Source organism: Cebidichthys violaceus, unplaced genomic scaffold (genome assembly GCF_023349555.1).
Source record: "Cebidichthys violaceus isolate CVI_PGR_0920_01 unplaced genomic scaffold, fCebVio1.0.p SCAF_21, whole genome shotgun sequence".
NCBI lineage: Eukaryota > Metazoa > Chordata > Actinopteri > Perciformes > Stichaeidae > Cebidichthys > Cebidichthys violaceus.
In genome coordinates this window covers 7,477,583-7,495,622 of record NW_027176384.1, presented here as the reverse complement: position 1 = coordinate 7,495,622, position 18,040 = coordinate 7,477,583, and the positions used below count along the sequence as shown (strand labels likewise).

The window sequence follows — 18,040 nt, the reverse complement described above, 5'->3', positions numbered from 1 at the left end:
AATGTGCCGTGTGAATGCTGGGAATACACCCGAATTAAAGGCAAAGGGTGTGGTTGGACTATCAGTACAATAGCCAAAGAATATGGTTTAAATGGGTTAGAGTATGGTCCCAATGTAATGTGGGGAAATGTTCCTCCTTAGATATTACCAGTTCACAATGTAGATTTAACACTCATAGAACAGAGGAAAAAATGGATCAAAAGAAACTTGTATGACGTTGGACATCAGACTCAAGTATACATCAACAATAATTATTTTAACTATCTGCAGATTTATACAGATGGATCTAAAGACAACGGGAATGGACACGTAGGATCAGGGGTATTCAGACCAGAATTTAGTGTGACCATATGTAAACGAACAGACTGTCTGTCTTTACAGCTGAAATTACTGCAATAATCTTGGGACTGCAATGGGTAGAAAAAGTCAGGCCTGAGAGAGTGGTCATCTGTTCAGATTCTGCTGCAGCTTTAAACAGCCTAAAGTCAAAACAAACAATAAGAGAGGATTTAGTGATGGAAATATCTCTGATCATGTTGAGACTTCAAAGACTGGGAATAAATGTTAAATTTTGCTGGGTTTCTGCTCATATAGGTGTGGAGGGCAATGAGAGTGCAGATATGATTGCAAAGAGAGCACTAAAACGATTGAATATTTCTTTTGGGAAGGGGGAAGCTAAATCATTAATAAGAGAGGCAGTTTGGGATTTATGGCAGAAGAAGTGGGACAACGACAACAAAGGAAGACATTATTATAACGTTCAGAAATCCAAAAAGGTGAAGACATACAAAGGGAAGTATAGAAGAGAAGAGGTCATATTATCAAGGTTAAGATTCTGACATACAGGACTTAACTCAACTCTGTATTTAATGGCAAAAAGGGACTCAGATAAGTGCACTATTTGTAATGTTACTGAAGACGTGGAGCATGTTATCCTAAAATGTCTAAGATACAATTCAAAAAGGAACATCTTGAAGCAAAAAATGTGTCAGTTGGGACGGAGGTGGAGTTTGGAGGGAGTTCTTGCAGTGGACGAAGAATGGCGTTAGTGCTGCAGGGCACTGTTGCGATTTCTTAAAGAAACGGGATTAGATCGTAGGATTTAATTGTTAGCAGGTGTTGTTTAGGTGTTTTTTTTTTTTTTTTTGGAACAGTGATGAAACTTTCACCCCAAAACTGCACACTCCGGTACAGTAAGTGGCGGTATGCACCTATTCAAGTTGCTTGCGACCCGCCAATCAAATTTAAAGACGAAGAAGAGATCATCCCGGAAGTAATTTAGTTGCACAGGAAGCTCGAGCTATTTTTTATTTGTGCTTTATTGTGGAGGGATTCATTTTCCGCTCAGTTAATAGACAGAACGTGGAGGGTTGACAGGTCAGTGGCTCGTGCTGTTAATTTCAATATCTGCCCGTAAATAAAGACTATCTTGTCCTACGACATGTCGGCCAGGAACCCGGGGACAAAGCTCGGTAAGTAACGTTAGAAGCTGAAAGCTAAAGCTAAATTCTGCCCCTGTTAAAACGTCACATCTTTTGCACATGTGGATACATAACGTCACATTTTGCTGTCTTTACCACAACTTTTCGATTTAACAGCATTATTTATACAAGCTACGCTTTGTTAATACTTTCTAAAATAGATAGCACCTTTCACCGTTTTATAAAAATATGTGTTTTATTAAAAACAACAGTTAAGTAGGTTAGCTAAGCAAACTTCAGCGTAGCCTTGACTTCAGTTTAATAAGTAACATTTAGGAGGTAGCTGACCTGCTGAACACCGAAATGTTACTGTGTAACCACACTGTAACCTACACACTGTAACACTGTATGTAACATACACACTGTAACACTGTATGTAACATACACACTGAAACACTGTATGTAACATACATACTGTAGCCTACACACACTAACACTGTATGTAAAATACACACTGTAACACTGTATGTAAAATACATACTGTAAAATACACACTGTAACACTATGTAACATGCATACTGTAACCTTCACACAATAACACTGGATGTAAAATACACACTAACACTATGTAACCTACACACTGTATGTAACATACACACTGTAACACTGTATGTAACCTACATACTGTAACCTACACACACTAACACTGTATGTAAAATACACACTGTAACACTATGGAAAATTCATACTGTAAAATACACATTGTAACGCTATGTAACCTACACACTGTATGTAACATACACACTGTAACACTGTATGTAACCTACATACTGTAACCTACACACACTAACACTGTGTGTAAAATACACACTGTAACACTATGTAACTTACACACTGTAACACTGTATGTAACATACACACTGTAACCTACACACACTAACACTATATGTAAAATACACACTGTAACACTGTATGTAAAATACATACTGTAAAATACACACTGTAACACTATGTAACCTACACACTGTATGTAACATACACACTGTAACACTGTATGCAACCTACATACTGTAACCTACACACACTAACACTGTATGTAAAATACACACTGTAACATTATGTAACTTACACACTGTAACACTGTATGTAACATACACACTGTAACCTACACACACTAACACTGTATGTAAAATACACACTGTAACACTGTATGTAAAATACACACTGTAACCTACACACACTGTAACACTGTATGTAAAATACACACTGTAACACTGTATGTAAAATACACACTGTAACCTACACACTGTAACACTGTATGTAACATACATACTGTAATGTCATAAAACAACAGTTCTAGAAACAAATAGCTTTACATTTCACTTGCTAACTTCCTTTTTACTGTAAAGTGAATATGTATGAAGGCACCATATAGTGAAGTAGACCGGGGTGTGGCTGCTGTAACTACAGTCACACAGTGTAGCCTAATTGAGAACTCATGACAGCCCAGCTCTTTCTGCTCAGCTCACTACTTCAACCCTCTGTGCTGTAGCTCTGTTCTTCTTTTCACTGGTTTAACTTCAGTCTGACATGTTGTTATACTTTATTTAACGTCTGTTATTGGAGGGTAAAAATACTCAGGCTTTTTCAAATACATCACTTTCTTTGCATATCTTTACTTTCTCTGTCAAAGACTTCCTTGTTTGTAGTTGACACACTGGGGTAGATGCAGGATGGCAAACTTTTAATATCAAACATGACAGCTACCAAAACATTATTTAAATCTCGGATTTAAATTTCTGTGCGCATATCATTCGTTTTGAATAGTACTTACTTAAATGCCTTATGCATCACATAGTTTGCCTTTGACTTTCCCAAAATGATAAGAGTAAATCTGTTTCAGCTTCTAGAATGATAGGTCTGGACTGGGACCAGGGGTATCACAAGTAAAAATAATACAACTTCCAACAACTCCAAAGCTCTCTAATATACACACTGTGAATCATATATTTGTGCTTTGTGCTAAGCTAGGCTAAACACACTGTGGGGTTAAAAGTAATTTTGTTATCTGACCACAATCCCCATAAAGTGCTTTTTTTTTCTTCTTCTTCTTCCTCAGTTTACTCAGATTACTCAGTGGCTACTGAACCTTTTGATGAATTAAACATCACTGTTTTGCTAAATTGATCATATGTATGTTCAATTTAGTTTGATGCCAATCACTGAAGTTGGAGCATAGTTTCTACTAATTTGCCATATGTCATGGTCTAAATTCACACTTTAGAATACTAATGCGCCGCTTCTGTCTTCATTCCCTGCTCATGGGCGTCAGACCTGGAGCGGATATCCAAAGTGAGGGTGAACACACATGCCGTCCTGAAGAGAGCTCAGCACATACAAGGACAGAAGATCCCCAAGAAACAGTGGCAGGTAGAACTCCTCATACATCTGCTCCCACTGTCACACTGTACTGGGACACCATGACCAAAAAGCATGTACTACTTTAAGAGATGACATAAATATCCATTTATCATGTTGCCAAGTGTATATATAATATATATGTTAATGTTTTAATTTTTCTCTATTCTGAATCACAAAACAGCATTATGGGTGGTATGTATAAACTGTTGGTTTGACACTGAGCTGTGCAGAAAGAGACAAAGTGAAAGCGGTTGGCTCTGACGCTGGGCACTGTGTGTCTGGTGTGTCTGTCCTGCAGGCCGCCTGGCTGCTGAAGGCCGTCACATGTATCGACCTGACGACTCTCGCTGGAGACGACACGCCGTCCAACGTCCACCGGCTGTGCCTGAAAGCCATCCAGCCGATCCGACACGACCTGCTCCGGGCGGTGGACATGCACGACAAAGGTCTGCCGCCTGACTCGCCGCATGCAGACCAGTGTTCAGTCACTGCAGCTGGACTGTGAACATACTGTTTACTTTAATGGCCACCGTGAGGTTTGAGTAGATTGTATGATGGTTAAGAAATCATTGAACCCTTTGGTTAAAGTGGCTTGGTAAGCAAGTGCTAACTTCTGGAGCAAACAGACTTGGTTAATGTTTCATGGTCCAGGTCCTCTCTCAGTTCTCCTGTCTGTCGAGGAACCGGCTTTAACTCCAAGGAGATTCTGTAATCCTAATCACTTTATTCAAATTTCAGGATTTTCTTAAGGGTTTGTAAGTATTTTAGGGTTATGACATCAGTGAATGGGGGGTGCTTGAAGGAAAAAAGCTTGGGACGCAATGGTCTATGAGATGTCAAAAATAGTCCAAAATGATGATCGTAGAACCACAGAGACAAAACGGAAACCTTTTATCCTCCCAACTTCACACCAAAGAGATTCACTTTACTCTGAAATAAAACAGAGAAGAGCATTGTTTTAACAATAGGTCAATTATATAAATGGTTTCCATTTCATCTTATTTTGACTGACTAACTGATTGGCTAGTTGTTTGAGCAGTACATAAAACCATAATACGGGTTTCATTTTCATAGATTTCATAGATCTTGTCGATCATGTCACACTGTCTGTTCAGACCTGAATTCAGCCTGCAGAGGGCGACACAGACCATTTCATCTCCATGTCGTTTCTTCTCTGCTGAGCTTCCTGTGTTGTGTGTCATGTGTCAGGAGTTACTACAGCAGCAGTGTGTGTGTATCCATCTCGTGTGGCCGACGCCGTCAAATCACTGAAAGCAGCCAACTCCAGCCTTCCCGTTGCCTCAGGTGAGTCACCTGAAACTCAGGCCCACCTGCAGGAATGGCATGAACTGTGTGCTGAAATGTGTGTGACCGTGTGTCTCGTCTCCCAGTGGCCACTGGTTTCCCAGCAGGCCAGACCCCACTGGAGACCCGGCTGCAGGAAGTCCGCTTGGCGGTGGCCGACGGTGCCATGGAGATCGACATCGTCATCAACAGGACGCTCGCCCTCAGCGGACAGTGGGAAGGTACGCTGAGAACGAGGAAGACAGAGAGGAAGTTTAGTACAGGTGTCCCACAGGCCAATGACAATCCATCTTCTCCATTTTTCATCCTGTGTTTTTGTCTTTAGAGCAGGTGGAAAAAAAGTTTCTCCCAGGATAATCTTTCTGAATTTCTTAAATTCTTTTTTGTGGGGAAATTTTTTTTTTCACCTGACCTTAAATCATAAACACAGGACAGAAAACTAAGATCCGACATAGAAATTGGATCCAGAATTTGTTTTCACACCTGCCTTTCTCGTATGACCCACCATTACTAAATAAAAACTCACAAAACTATTTTTGCTTAAGGTCCATTTGCTCATTTTCGTAGGACTTTTGTCCGTATCACACGCTCCTCATCAGCAGATGGCGTTGCCCGGTTGTCATGGAATTGTAGATGATCAAACTTGTTGTTATGTACATTTTTAGGATTTATTGTCCATGGTTGAAAGTTCATTCTCAAGCCTGGAAACGTTCTCAGCTGATCACAACTAAAATCGTTTTACTTTTGGTCTGTGTATTAACATACAGCCATGTATGATGAGATCCGTCAGTTTCGGGAGGCCTGTGGTGACAGCCACATGAAGACCATCCTGGCTATTGGAGAGCTGGGCACCTTCACCAACGTCTACAAGGCCAGCCTGGTGGCCATGATGGCTGGTGAGTCTGACCACATGACATGTTTCAGCTGTCTATCACCGCCACAGTGTGGGAATAGAGGCATTGAGCAGGACGAGGAGCTCGTTATCAGTCTGTCTGTGTTGAGTACGATAGTAGCTCCTGTCAGACAAATGTGTTGAGTAATAAAACGTTAGGCATAATCGTAACACACTACATGTTTAGGCTTGTTTTGTTTATGTGCACAGAATAAGAATGACTTCCATGTAAGTATGAGGTATTCTCCGTAGCCAGTGTATTACCTCCAGTAGATGGAGCAAAGCAATGTTTAGACGGCTAAGATAACGGAACCGAAGCGGTTATCTACGCTCTCTTCAGAGCCACCAGACTCCTCAGACAAAAACCGAAATGTTCCCATTTTACACGAGAGTTGCTGGTCTACCTCTCGATCAGTTAGTGTGTTTGTGTGACCTTGGTGATAAAGAGTTAATTGGGGATTCACCAAATGCAGCGGCAGACCAGCAACTTCTGTGTTGCAAAGTCAAATTAGATTTTTTTTTAAAGGGTGTCTGTTGCCTTTTGTAGAAAGCATAGATAACAGCTTCAGTTCCCTTCAAAGGGCTGTCTGACAGCAAGGTAAAGCGGTGAACTATTGTAAATATAGCGTACACTTAAGCTGATATCGTCTACTGTAGACAATACATTGACTACGGATAAGAACTTCATACAACCCCACTTTAAAACATCTAATCCTTAAATGAATAAGAAACGATCGTTGTGTCTACACAGGAGGGCGTTTCATCCGTCTCACAGAAGTGATATGCTTCTATTTCAATACATCAAGCTGCTAACACAGGCTTTTGTCTCTTGTTTTACGCATGTAATCACTACAGTGATTGTGTGTTGGGGCTCTGAGCAGCACTGCCAAAACACAGGTGACCTATACTCAACATTGTGCCTGAACGCATCCCGTGTAGACACAGACGGAGGATGCTGCTCTACGCCTCCCATGCAGGAACTCTTTAATACAGTATATTTCCTTATTGTCAGCTGATTGGCTGTGAGTGTTTCTCCTCAGTCAGAGGAGTTTGTCTGCAGGCTGATGGATCTCTGTGGGGAAACTGAAATGTCACAAATAAACCCTGGATATCAGCCCCTCACGGAGGGACTACCACACAGCTCACTATATTTCATTGCCATTCCACCATTTCAGTCTTGTTACCTCCAGCGTTGCACCTGCCAGTGTATCACAGCGCTGTGAAAAGAGTGTTGAAGAAGCCTGTGTGTGTGTGTGTGTGTGTGTGTGTGTGTGTGTGTGTGTGTGTGTGTGTGTGTGTGTGTGTGTGTGTGTGTGTGTGTGTGTCCGTCCGTCCTGATTTTCATTTGGCACTAAAGAGGTTTTAGAAAGTGTGAAGTCAGTAAAAGCTGTTGTAATTCCTGCAGCCATCCTACTTGTGGCGCTGCTGCTTAGCTTTTTCTTTTGTGAACCTCATAAGTGGAGCTCTTTCTCACACACACACACACACACGCTTAACTAGCCATCACATAATAAGCCGATTACAGAACCAAATTGTCAGGGGCTCTGATAGAGATCATTATTAAAATGCATTGCTTTTGTCGCCACACTCGCTCCTTAATCTCCCCTTGTTCCTATGAATTGCGTATGAGATTCCTGAAATTGAATGATAATTTCACCTATTAATCTCCGATGCAGGCTATTTTACTCCGCTGGTCCCTCGCCAGTATCCCCCTGCCCACGCAAATGAATAGAGCTTCATTACCGCCACCCGCATTTAATAACCGTTATCCATTATCTGGTAATTAAGACTCCCCATAACGAATCTTAAGGATTATGCCAGTTTGAGGAAGAGGGGAGAGAGGCTGAAAGGAAGACCTGACTGGAAAAATACATAGAACATGTCTTTAATGAACTGGAAAATGTTCATCTTGTTCTGTTCAGTAATGAACAGTCATTATACACCAGGGAGGCAGAAGGGATGATTCTTTTTTTCTCTTTCTTTCCTGCAGCCCACAGTTTGTGGGTAATCTATTACAGAGTGTCACTTCATCTTCTATTTTTATCAGGAAAGCTGATAAAACATAATTGTCTGTGAAGGAAAAATGAAGGATTTTATTGATGAGCGTGCAAGCTGCCCTCTGTTAGCCATCATCGGCAGCATATGTTCTTGTCTGGCCGGGCCAGACGGTCAGAGTGATGCCCTGTCCGTACTCCCACCAACCCTGTGTGCAGGGTGCAACGTTAAGGCTTTCTTTTGGCTCACAATTCTACATGCGCAGGTCTATTTTCACAAAATAGTCTTATATATTAGCAGTTATGAAATAACTAAGAACAACGTTAGTTTTGACATGTTTTGTCTTTATGTAAGTAAATGGCTCTAAAGTGTCACCCTCATCCTCTAACAGCGTCTAACTAAACTCCTGTTTCCCGGATAATTCAAATGCTTTCTTGCGCTTCAGCTCTTAAAGTTTGTCTTTACCCGCCGCCATTTTCTCACGAGTGCCCGATCGGGACTGAGCATGTGCAGCTCTCAACGTGGAGATGAGAAGGCAGCGACACGGCTCACTCCTTAGCTACTTCCATCATCTGCTCCAGAACAGAAAGACGTGTTTGATTCTTTTTTTAGATCGGGCATATAAGTTGATAGATTTACTAGCCCAGCTTAAGCGAACCTTATTGCAGAGCCCTGGCGTTGCTGGCCTCCATCAGCAGCTTGTTGAATCCACCAGGTCTGAATAGTGAACATACGAGATAGAAACCACAAGTGCAACATGACGCTAACTCAATGTCACCCGTTTAAACCCCGACAGGCTCGGACTTCATCAAGACGTCCACAGGAAAGGAGTCCGTCAACGCCACTTACCCTGTCGCCATAGTGATGGTGAGGGCCATCCGGGACTACTTCCTGTGCACAGGCCACAAGGTACAGTACAGTGAATAATGCAGCTTGTCTTCTTTATTTATTACTTCCATACAGTATATAAGAATAAAATAAAAATAGCCAAAGGCAAAGACGGATCAGTGTGACAATCGCCACACATTATACAGTGGTGAATTTAAGTGGTTATTAAGTGGTGATTTGGACATGCCCTTATTTAACCTAGATTAAGAATAAATGTCCGTCATCTCTCTGAAATTGAATGAAAAATCATCCTGACAAAAAGAAAACTATCACCCGATACAAGTTCTTTTAAAAAGTAACTTACGATTATCCTGGCAAAACTTTTTGCCTCACCTGTTCTCAAGTCATATTCACAGGAGAGAAAACGATTGAGATCAGACTTTAAACTTTTCTCACGTGCCGCCCAGGGCTTAGGCCTCAAATGAGAAAATATGCTGTAAAATATATGTATTGGCCTAAATGACAAGACTTTCTCATATGCAGCAGTTAAATGTGACCCGTTCCAAGTGTAATTGTGCTTTAAGCGCAGCGTGTCGTCCTGTTGACCGAGGTGTATGTGTACCTCAGGTGGGCTTTAAGCCAGCGGGGGGGATCCGGACGGCTCAGGAGTCTCTGGTGTGGCTCGCTCTGATCAAAGAGGAGCTGGGCAACGACTGGCTCAGTCCGCTCCTGTTCCGCCTGGGAGCCAGCAGCCTGTTGGCTGACATCGAGAGGCAGGTGGGGACTTGACGCACGCGCACGCACACGCACACACACACACACACACACACACACACACACACACACACACACACACACACTACTTTTCTGCAAGAGTTTTTTTCCATTCATTCTTGTTTGTACAGATCTACCATCACGTGACCGGACAGTATGCTGCCTATCATGAGCTGCCTATGGCGTGAGGCTGTGGACTTTCTGTTCTAATGACCAATCACAACCTCAGACTCACACAAGCCTGTCGGTGTGCATCCAGGCAGCACTCATCTATTCAGTGCTGTGAGACAGAGAGCTCTGCTGTTATTGCTTTGTATAATGCGCTGATGTACTTGTCAAGAGACTTTGTCACACACATAATACATTCATGGTTGGCGGTCATTGTGAAGGATGTGATGAGTTAAACTTCAATTGTTTCATGTGAAGCAGGAAAGAGATTTAGAATGAAGAAAATAATATTGATCAATCTGTCCCTCAGATCCTGAAAGTCTTAATTTGAACTCTTTGATCTTTTACAAAATAAAGTGTATATCTGGAAATACTCCCATTCTCATTACTTCTACCCAGGGTTACAATCTTCAACACAGAATTGTATTGCAGAGCAGAAATATCACTTGTAAACGTCCCTTATGCAGAAATGTAATTCTGATTACATCACACAGTTCTAAAAACATGGTTCATTTTGACGTGCACGTAAATACGGTTGTAGCAATATAGTGGTAAAGACGATTAAATATTGATATCACATTAATAATACACATAATAATATCATGTGAATAATCCAGCGCCTCTTAAATAATTGTATATAGTTATTGTTAAAGACTCCTAACAAGCAACATGAATTTAGAGGCTGTTAATATAAATGTACATTATGTTGTCTAATCTGCTGATTTTGTTCAAAGATCTGTCCGTTCTTTAATTGGTCGATGGTAATTTACCAAATGACCACATAGATGTTGTGTATGGCCAGAGCTGTGCGATTTCATAAAGGTATTTTCTGTTCATGTTTAGCGTTGGTAAACTAGGACTTTGAGAATAAGGCAGCACAGACGGAAGTCCTGAGAGCTACGGAGCTTCCGAGTTCCAACACATCCGCGAAGCCTCTGGCTCACGCAGCCGGTGTCCCAGCGATGTGTGCTGAATCTGTTATGCAGGCTTCTATTGCTCTTAATTTCATTAGCAGGAAGCTCGGCCAACTGAGGAGCGCGAGGGATTAATCAGGGGTTAAGTGAGTTTAAGAGATCTGATTGAACAGCTCACAAATTTGAGGCTTCATTTGAAGACAGAAAACTTTTCTTCTTTAATTAAGATATCACAGGCCTTGACCTTGACTGGATTCATTGTGGAGGGAAGGGGATGTGAGCTTTTGGGGGGGAAAATGTGGGATTTGATGGAAAACCCATGGGAGCGGGTCTGCTTCAAGACACTGGTGGAAGGGCTGGGAATGAGGCCATGCTGTGTTAGGAACTGTAGGTCAAGAACAGAACTTTGAATGAAGCCTGTGCTATCTACAGTGTATGCACAACTATCCCAAAGTTCCGTCTTCATGGCAGTCTTCCTCCTGCATTTGGAAGCTGAAGAGAATTCTTAGCACAAGGGGACACTGGTTTCAAAGCGTACTCGTGGTGCGAATGGCTAAGGCCCACCCTACATCCAGGACACGGTCAAAGCTTATACCCTAAACCTTAAACCCTGTACACTAGGTTCTGCTAGCGTCAGTCAGCTTGCTACTCCCTTACTACCAGTAGTGCCCGGCTACAGCTCACTAATATCATCCTGGTCCCACGATGGTGGAAACAACACTCAATGAGGACAGCAGAAACTCTACACACCCTTACTCTTCTTGTATGTATTTGATACAGTTGTTGTACTTGCATGATTCTGGCAATTTTTTAGGTTGTATCCACATGTTTGAATGCACTTATTTGAAGTTGCTTTGGATCACAGCATCAGCTAAATGAATGTAATGCAATGTATCTATGCAACCAAGATATAAAATCAATTTAGCTGGAAGCAACAAAGGGTTGCACAACGGAATGCAGTTGACGAAACAAAAACAGTAGTGCATTCCTGTAGTGCATTTCATGAATTTGCATCAGGAGGACAGTAACCAGCAGCACCAAGCATCATTGATGTAAACACAAAGTCCACCACCTCATCACGCTCAACGATCCATGTTGTAAGAAAGCATAACTATCCGATAGTCTTTGAGTCTTTAAAGCTCTAGAGAGAAGATAAATCAACATTGCTGACTTCTTGTCTTGTTTCTCCTAGTTTTACCACCAGATATTTTTCCGATGTCACTTTTAGTGGCAGGTATTGGAAGTATTTCATATCCGCAAGCTGCACAAATGGCCTACAGGTGGGTGTGATTTATTAATTAAGACTGAAACAGTCTAGGGCAGCACGGTGGTGTGGTGGCTAGCACCCTCACTTAAAGATGATGGATGGATGGATGAAACAGTCTATGATGTCATCTCAGACAGAATCATGCAAACTGCTCAATGACTTTGCAGCAAAATAGTTTTTCTTTTTGTATCCAAATCTCCTCTTTGAGAGGTGTGTAAGCAGGACTGATGGAGTGAGCGCCTGTAGTCTGCTCTTGATGGATTAGTCCCACTTACATAAAGGCATGTAGATCATCTCAAATCTGGACCATCGGTCAGCACACTGCCACTTGATAAGACAGAGCAACGGAGGCTGGAACTTGTTTCTGTTTGAATGATTCACGGCCATAAAGATCCCTATCACACACACACACACACACACACACACACACACACACACACACACACACACAGAGAGGATCATTACACATATGCTTCAACCTCTCTCGGTGTGTGTCTTTTCTCAATGACCACACAGGAAGGTGGGTGAAAAGCTCCTGCCTTCATACTCACTGCGTCCTCTTGCATCTCTTTTCAATCAGACGTCCATAGTGCAGTCATTTCAGAATGTTTGAGACAACATTTCTATAGTGATCAAAAGTGCTAAATATTAATTCATAATATGAAAAAAACATCAAGGGCTCATTGGCAAAAGTATATACCTCTGTTGTTATTTAGTTGACTAAATCATGTTTTTTTTTTTGTCCAATCATCAAATTAAAATCATGTTGGGTTGTTTGAACAACAGACCTTATTTCTATCTTACCCTCAAGGTAATATCAATCAAACTAGTTTTGGTTGAGTCATTTTTAGAATGGCTTATCTGTTTTTATGAATGAACCTTCTATATTTTTTGAATTCAGGCAAAATATGAAAGAAAATAATGAAATACAATAACGACATTGTGAAATAACATTTATTTTTGACTCAGGCCCTCATTATGAAATATTAACTGGTTATGTTAATGGATGACTAATCATTTTGACTGAGAAACCACCAAGCACATAACCCTCTTGTATATTTTTTTAACGACTGACAGTAAGGAAAAGTGGATCATGAAATTATGAAATAAAACATTTTTTTAAATAATAAAAACAGACATTGGAAAGAAGATATTGAAATAAAAACTGCCCGAAATAAATTAGCTGCCACAAACTCTGATATTTCTGATAATAATGAGCTCAGTTACAAAAAAAAATCCAATTGTTTCCCAATTTGCTAGTAAAAGACAAATCTGTATTATTATATTTAGTATTGAACTCCATACATGGAAAGCATGAATTACATTTGATCAGTACTGATGAGATAATTTTCATCTCAAACACTTCAATCACAGCAACAAAAAAAAACTTGTAAAAATAAAAAGCTAATCCACACCAAAACCAGAATAATTTGTTAAAATTAAAATGACAAAACAAATGTTACCAGTGAATCTGGAAATGTATTTCACAATTACCCAACAAGAAGCTTGTTTCTCACATTCATATGCCACACGACTGACACGGTTACATTTTGACCACACAGGAAGTGTCTGACCTTCCAATGGAGTTGCTGCAGTGGACACCATGAGCTTGTTGGACCACTTGAAGTGGGTCTTTGATGTGAATTGGACAGTGTGTTATTTGACAGTGTGCAGGTCTGTTTGCACTTTCACTCTCTCAGAGCTTCCCATTGGTTTTGGATAAACACCCAGCAGCAGTCGGGGCCGATCCAGTCGCTCACACCTGACAAATCGGCTCGCTCAGATTGATTGGTTTCCTGTTGTTTAATTCATCAGTGTTTCTTTAGCCTGAAGCAGGTGTGAAAAACAACACTTCTGAGCCATCAACACCCCACACATAGTTTATAATGGAGAAAAAATGGCCTGGCGGGGGACAGCAGTGTCAGTAATGGCCTGACTATCCATTATGAGTCACAGCCCTGATTTGTCATGCTGAAGATACTGTGCATGCTTTTATTAATATCCTGGGATGCAGCGCTGCTATTGGCCGGCACAGCAGAAAAAGAATGTCAGTGTGTGTGAAACACACCTTAGATAATTCTAAGGTGTATCATTTTACATTTAATTATGGGAATAAAAATATATATATATGCTTGATATGACATGCATATTATTTGTAGATACTGCTACAAATGGCATCTACAAACAAGCCAATCAGAACACGGCATGAAATGATGAAGAATTGGCCGGCGTAGCATTTTGTTAGTGCCATTTAAAAAAAAGAAAGAAACCATGTTGAAAATACTTGATTGGATGGCATTCATTTTTATCTCCGCAAGGAGATTATGTATTCAGTCGTGTGTGCGTGCGTGCGTGCGTGCATGTCTGTGTCTGTCTGTCCATCTTGCATACTGCTTGACCCATCAGCATAATATTTCCATGCTCATTCATGAATGTATGCTCAAGAACCTAGTAAGTTGATATTTAATTCAATTTTATTCGTACAGCCCAATGCCACAGATCACATATTTGCTTCAGAGGGTTTTACACTCTACGACATTCGACATCCTCCATTCTTGGACCCTCACAAGAATAATTTATTGTCATTATGCAACACAGGGATGCACAACCAAATTCAGTTGTAGCTCATTTGTAACACAACAAACACACAACAAACAAAATGAAATCAGTAGTACATTCCTGTTGAGCATTCTTTGAACGCCCATAAGGACCCACAGTGACACAGTTGTCACAAACACTTTAAATATCCTGGAAAGTTTCTTATACACTTTTATCCTTGATTTTAACTCTTGAGTTCTCTAAGTGACACATACGGAACATCCTGATGAGGTCATGTGACAGTGAGTTAATTTGTGTACCAATGACATCACTTCCAAAATGGCTGCCTGGCTGGTCAGCACATTTGGCAGAACTAGCTAATTTCAAAACACTTGTTTTTGTTGCTAAAGGTAAGTTTCAACACATTTAACAATTCTAATGCCTTAATAACATGTCCTACATTACATTTTAAGTGTTCTCACCATGTTTATCAAACTAATTTATGTCTAAAAAGTTATGAAAATATCCTTGTGACAAATATGTCACATCGGGTTTTTGAATTTATTAATTGTCTCAGAAAAACCAATGTGACATATTTGTCACAATAAGAAAAATAGTAATGTGTTGCTCAATTGATTTAGCGATTCAATTAACGTTAATTAAAATATTTTCTTTTGTTGAATTCAAAAGACATTTAAACAGAAAAAGTCAAATTTATTAAATTATTAGTCAAATGAAATATGAAGGAATTGTGAAATTATGAAAGAAAAATGTACTCATCAGAAAAAACACTTCGTTACAACAAGATGGACGTGTAGTGGTGAGCTCCTCAGCCAGTTATTCAATATACCTCCTATTACTATAAATCTGTAAGAATGTTATACCAAGTTGAGTATGAGAGGAGGGAGATTGCAAAGGAGGTGTAAGTCTGACAAGAACACAAGAAAACCCGGTTACTGATGTCAGTAATCAAGAAGACGGCGGCGGAGACACAGAAACAACTGCAGGTGATGAAGCTAACGTAGCTAATGTAGCTAACCAAAATGTGTTGCTGGAGGGCCTCACACAACTGTCTAAGGAGCTGAGGGGCTTCAAACAAGATGGGAAATGGGACCTTAGTGAATTTAGAAGTGATGTCAAGAGAACAGAAGACTTTAACGAGTTTAAAGTCAAAGTTATATGTGAGCTGCAGAGTCAACACGCAAACATCGCCGAGGCTCAAACCCATAGCACACCTGGAATCAGGTTACCTGGAGATGATAAGCTGCTAACGGTAGAGAAACAAAACTCGAACATGCACAACAAAATTGTTGATCTGGAGAGCCGTTCTAGGAGAAATAATCTCCGCATTTATTGAGTCCCAGAAGATAAAGAAGGGAGATCGGTCACTGAATTTGTAATTGAGTTGTTTAAAAGCCATCTTACACTTCCCGACAGCCTTGAATTCCAAATCCAGCGGGCTCACAGAGGCTCGATCCCAAAGCGACCTCAACCCCGAGATCAATAATAGCTAACTTTCTACAGTTTAATGTTAAGAACTGGTACTTAAGAAAGTATGGCAGCAGAAGATTGAACTTGATGGCAAGTGACTGTTCTTTGACAACGACTATGCAGCTGACATAATGGAAAGACGCATACGGGCTGATCAATGCGGTACTGAAGGAGAAAGGGATTCGGTACCGGTATTTTGTGGTTTTATTTTAAAACCACAAAACTGGAGAGAGACAGAGCCATAGTTTAGTTACCTATACTGCTATTTCCCAACCTGAGGTCTGGAGGTTGAGGTTCTGACTCGTACACAGGCTTTTTTTTTCTTGTTGTCTGTTGTTTTGTTTGGTATGGTCTCTCCCAACTGAAAATATGCAAACCCCCCAGCTATTATATTTAGAAAGACTTATGACTCATTTGAATATGTTTAGGAAACCAATGGAGGAAGCACATTATGTCTGCGCTGAATGTTGGACACTTCTAGTATAGGTGGAATAGCAGTTAGTAGTTATTTCTTCACCACTAGGGAGGGCCCCTACAGTAGAGGACTCTACCCTCCTCCCACCAACAGGGAACCCAAGGGATGGCAAGTTGCATCCTTTTTTTTCCTGAAGTCCCATTGTTCTATGTTCGATTAATGTTTTTTTGCTTCATGTTCTGTTTTTTTGTTTGGGTACGGATTGCAACTTGACTTCATAAACACAAATGCTAGAGAATAATATTCAGATACTGTCAAGATTGAAGACTGTTCTGTTTGCTGCTGCCTTTAATTGAACCAGATTCAAGGATATCAATTTCTGCATTTTACTACTACTGTATTTTATTTCTTAAACTGCACTGCAACTATTATTCTATTTTTTTTTTTAATCTCCTTTTCTTTTGCCTTATGTTTTGATGCTTTTAATGGTTTTATGTGAAGCACTTTGAATTGTCTTGTTGTTGAAATGTGCTATACAAATAAACTTGCCTTGCCTACTGGCGTTGAATGTGAACGGTTTGAATAACCCTGTTAAATGCCGGAAAATATTGACAAAATGAAAGAAGGATAAGGCACAGATTATAAATCTACAGGAGACACACTTGTCTAGGCAGGAACATGAGAAGTTTAAGAGGTTTGGCTATGCAAACACATTTTATAGATCACTACCAGGGTTGTAGAAGAGGTGTGACTGTTCTCATATCTAACTCAGTGAAACTTGATTGTACTAAAGAAATCAGCGATAAAGAAAGGCAGATATATTATTGTTAAAGGAAAGTTGGAAAATGAAAAAGTGACATTGGTAAATGTTTACGCCCCACCCAACAGTGAAAAGTCCTTCTTTAAAACTCTACTTGATAGCATTATTCTTGAAACGGAGGGAAAACTAATATGTGGAGGTGACTTTAACATTGTTATGAATAGTAGTCTAGACACAACAAACAATAAGAAGAACTCTAATCATGGCACAAAAACGATCAATACCTTACTCAAAGAATTTGGTATAGTGGATATTTGGAGAGAGCTGCATCTCACTAAAAGGGACTATACACACTACTCAGCACCTAATAAAAGTTATGCTAGAATTGACTATTTTTTTTATGAATATAAAGGACATGTATAGAGTTATGGAGTGTGAAATTGGAGCAGCGGACGTGTCGGACCACTGTGCAGTTTATCTTAATGTCAAGCTAAATCCACAGGAGAAAAAAAAGGTTATGGAGGTTAAATGTTGGAATACTAAATTACAAGTCTGTTGTTGAGGAGATCAAAACAGAGATTTAAACATACCAAAAAAGAATATGACAATGGAGGGTTAACCCTACAATCTTGTGGAATACTCTTAAAGCAGAGAGGGAAACTTATTGCTAAGACAGCAGCTATCAAGAGAGCTAAAGAAGAAACGTACAAGAAGGAAAAGGGAAAACTGCTTGAAATCCAACAACAGCACAAAAATACCCGCCACTCGACATTGCTACCAAAAATTAAAGAAATTAAAAGCAACATAGATAAGCTACTAACTACAGAGACAGAAATTTAAACACGATTTCT

The 18,040-nt window shown here is 40.2% G+C and overlaps 1 protein-coding gene across 1 annotated transcript; it reads left to right on the top strand.

The window, feature by feature from the left end:
- Positions 1-1,149: 1,149 nt before the first annotated feature.
- On the top strand, positions 1,150-10,177 carry dera (deoxyribose-phosphate aldolase (putative)). Its single transcript, XM_068717125.1, has 9 exons — positions 1,150-1,472; positions 3,754-3,851; positions 4,141-4,288; positions 5,052-5,147; positions 5,234-5,368; positions 5,915-6,043; positions 8,831-8,943; positions 9,490-9,639; positions 9,768-10,177. The coding sequence occupies exons 1-9, from the start codon at positions 1,442-1,444 to the stop codon at positions 9,822-9,824; spliced, it is 957 nt and encodes a 318-aa protein (XP_068573226.1). The 5' UTR covers positions 1,150-1,441; the 3' UTR covers positions 9,825-10,177.
- Positions 10,178-18,040: the final 7,863 nt, after the last annotated feature.

Coding starts and splice junctions, on each gene's coding strand:
- dera (XM_068717125.1), top strand. CDS start 1,442: ATGTCGGCCAGGAACCCGGGGACAAAGCTCG. Junction 3,852..4,140: donor TCCCCAAGAAACAGTGGCAG/GTAGAACTCCTC, acceptor TCTGTCCTGCAG/GCCGCCTGGCTGCTGAAGGC. Junction 9,640..9,767: donor TGGCTGACATCGAGAGGCAG/GTGGGGACTTGA, acceptor TTGTTTGTACAG/ATCTACCATCACGTGACCGG.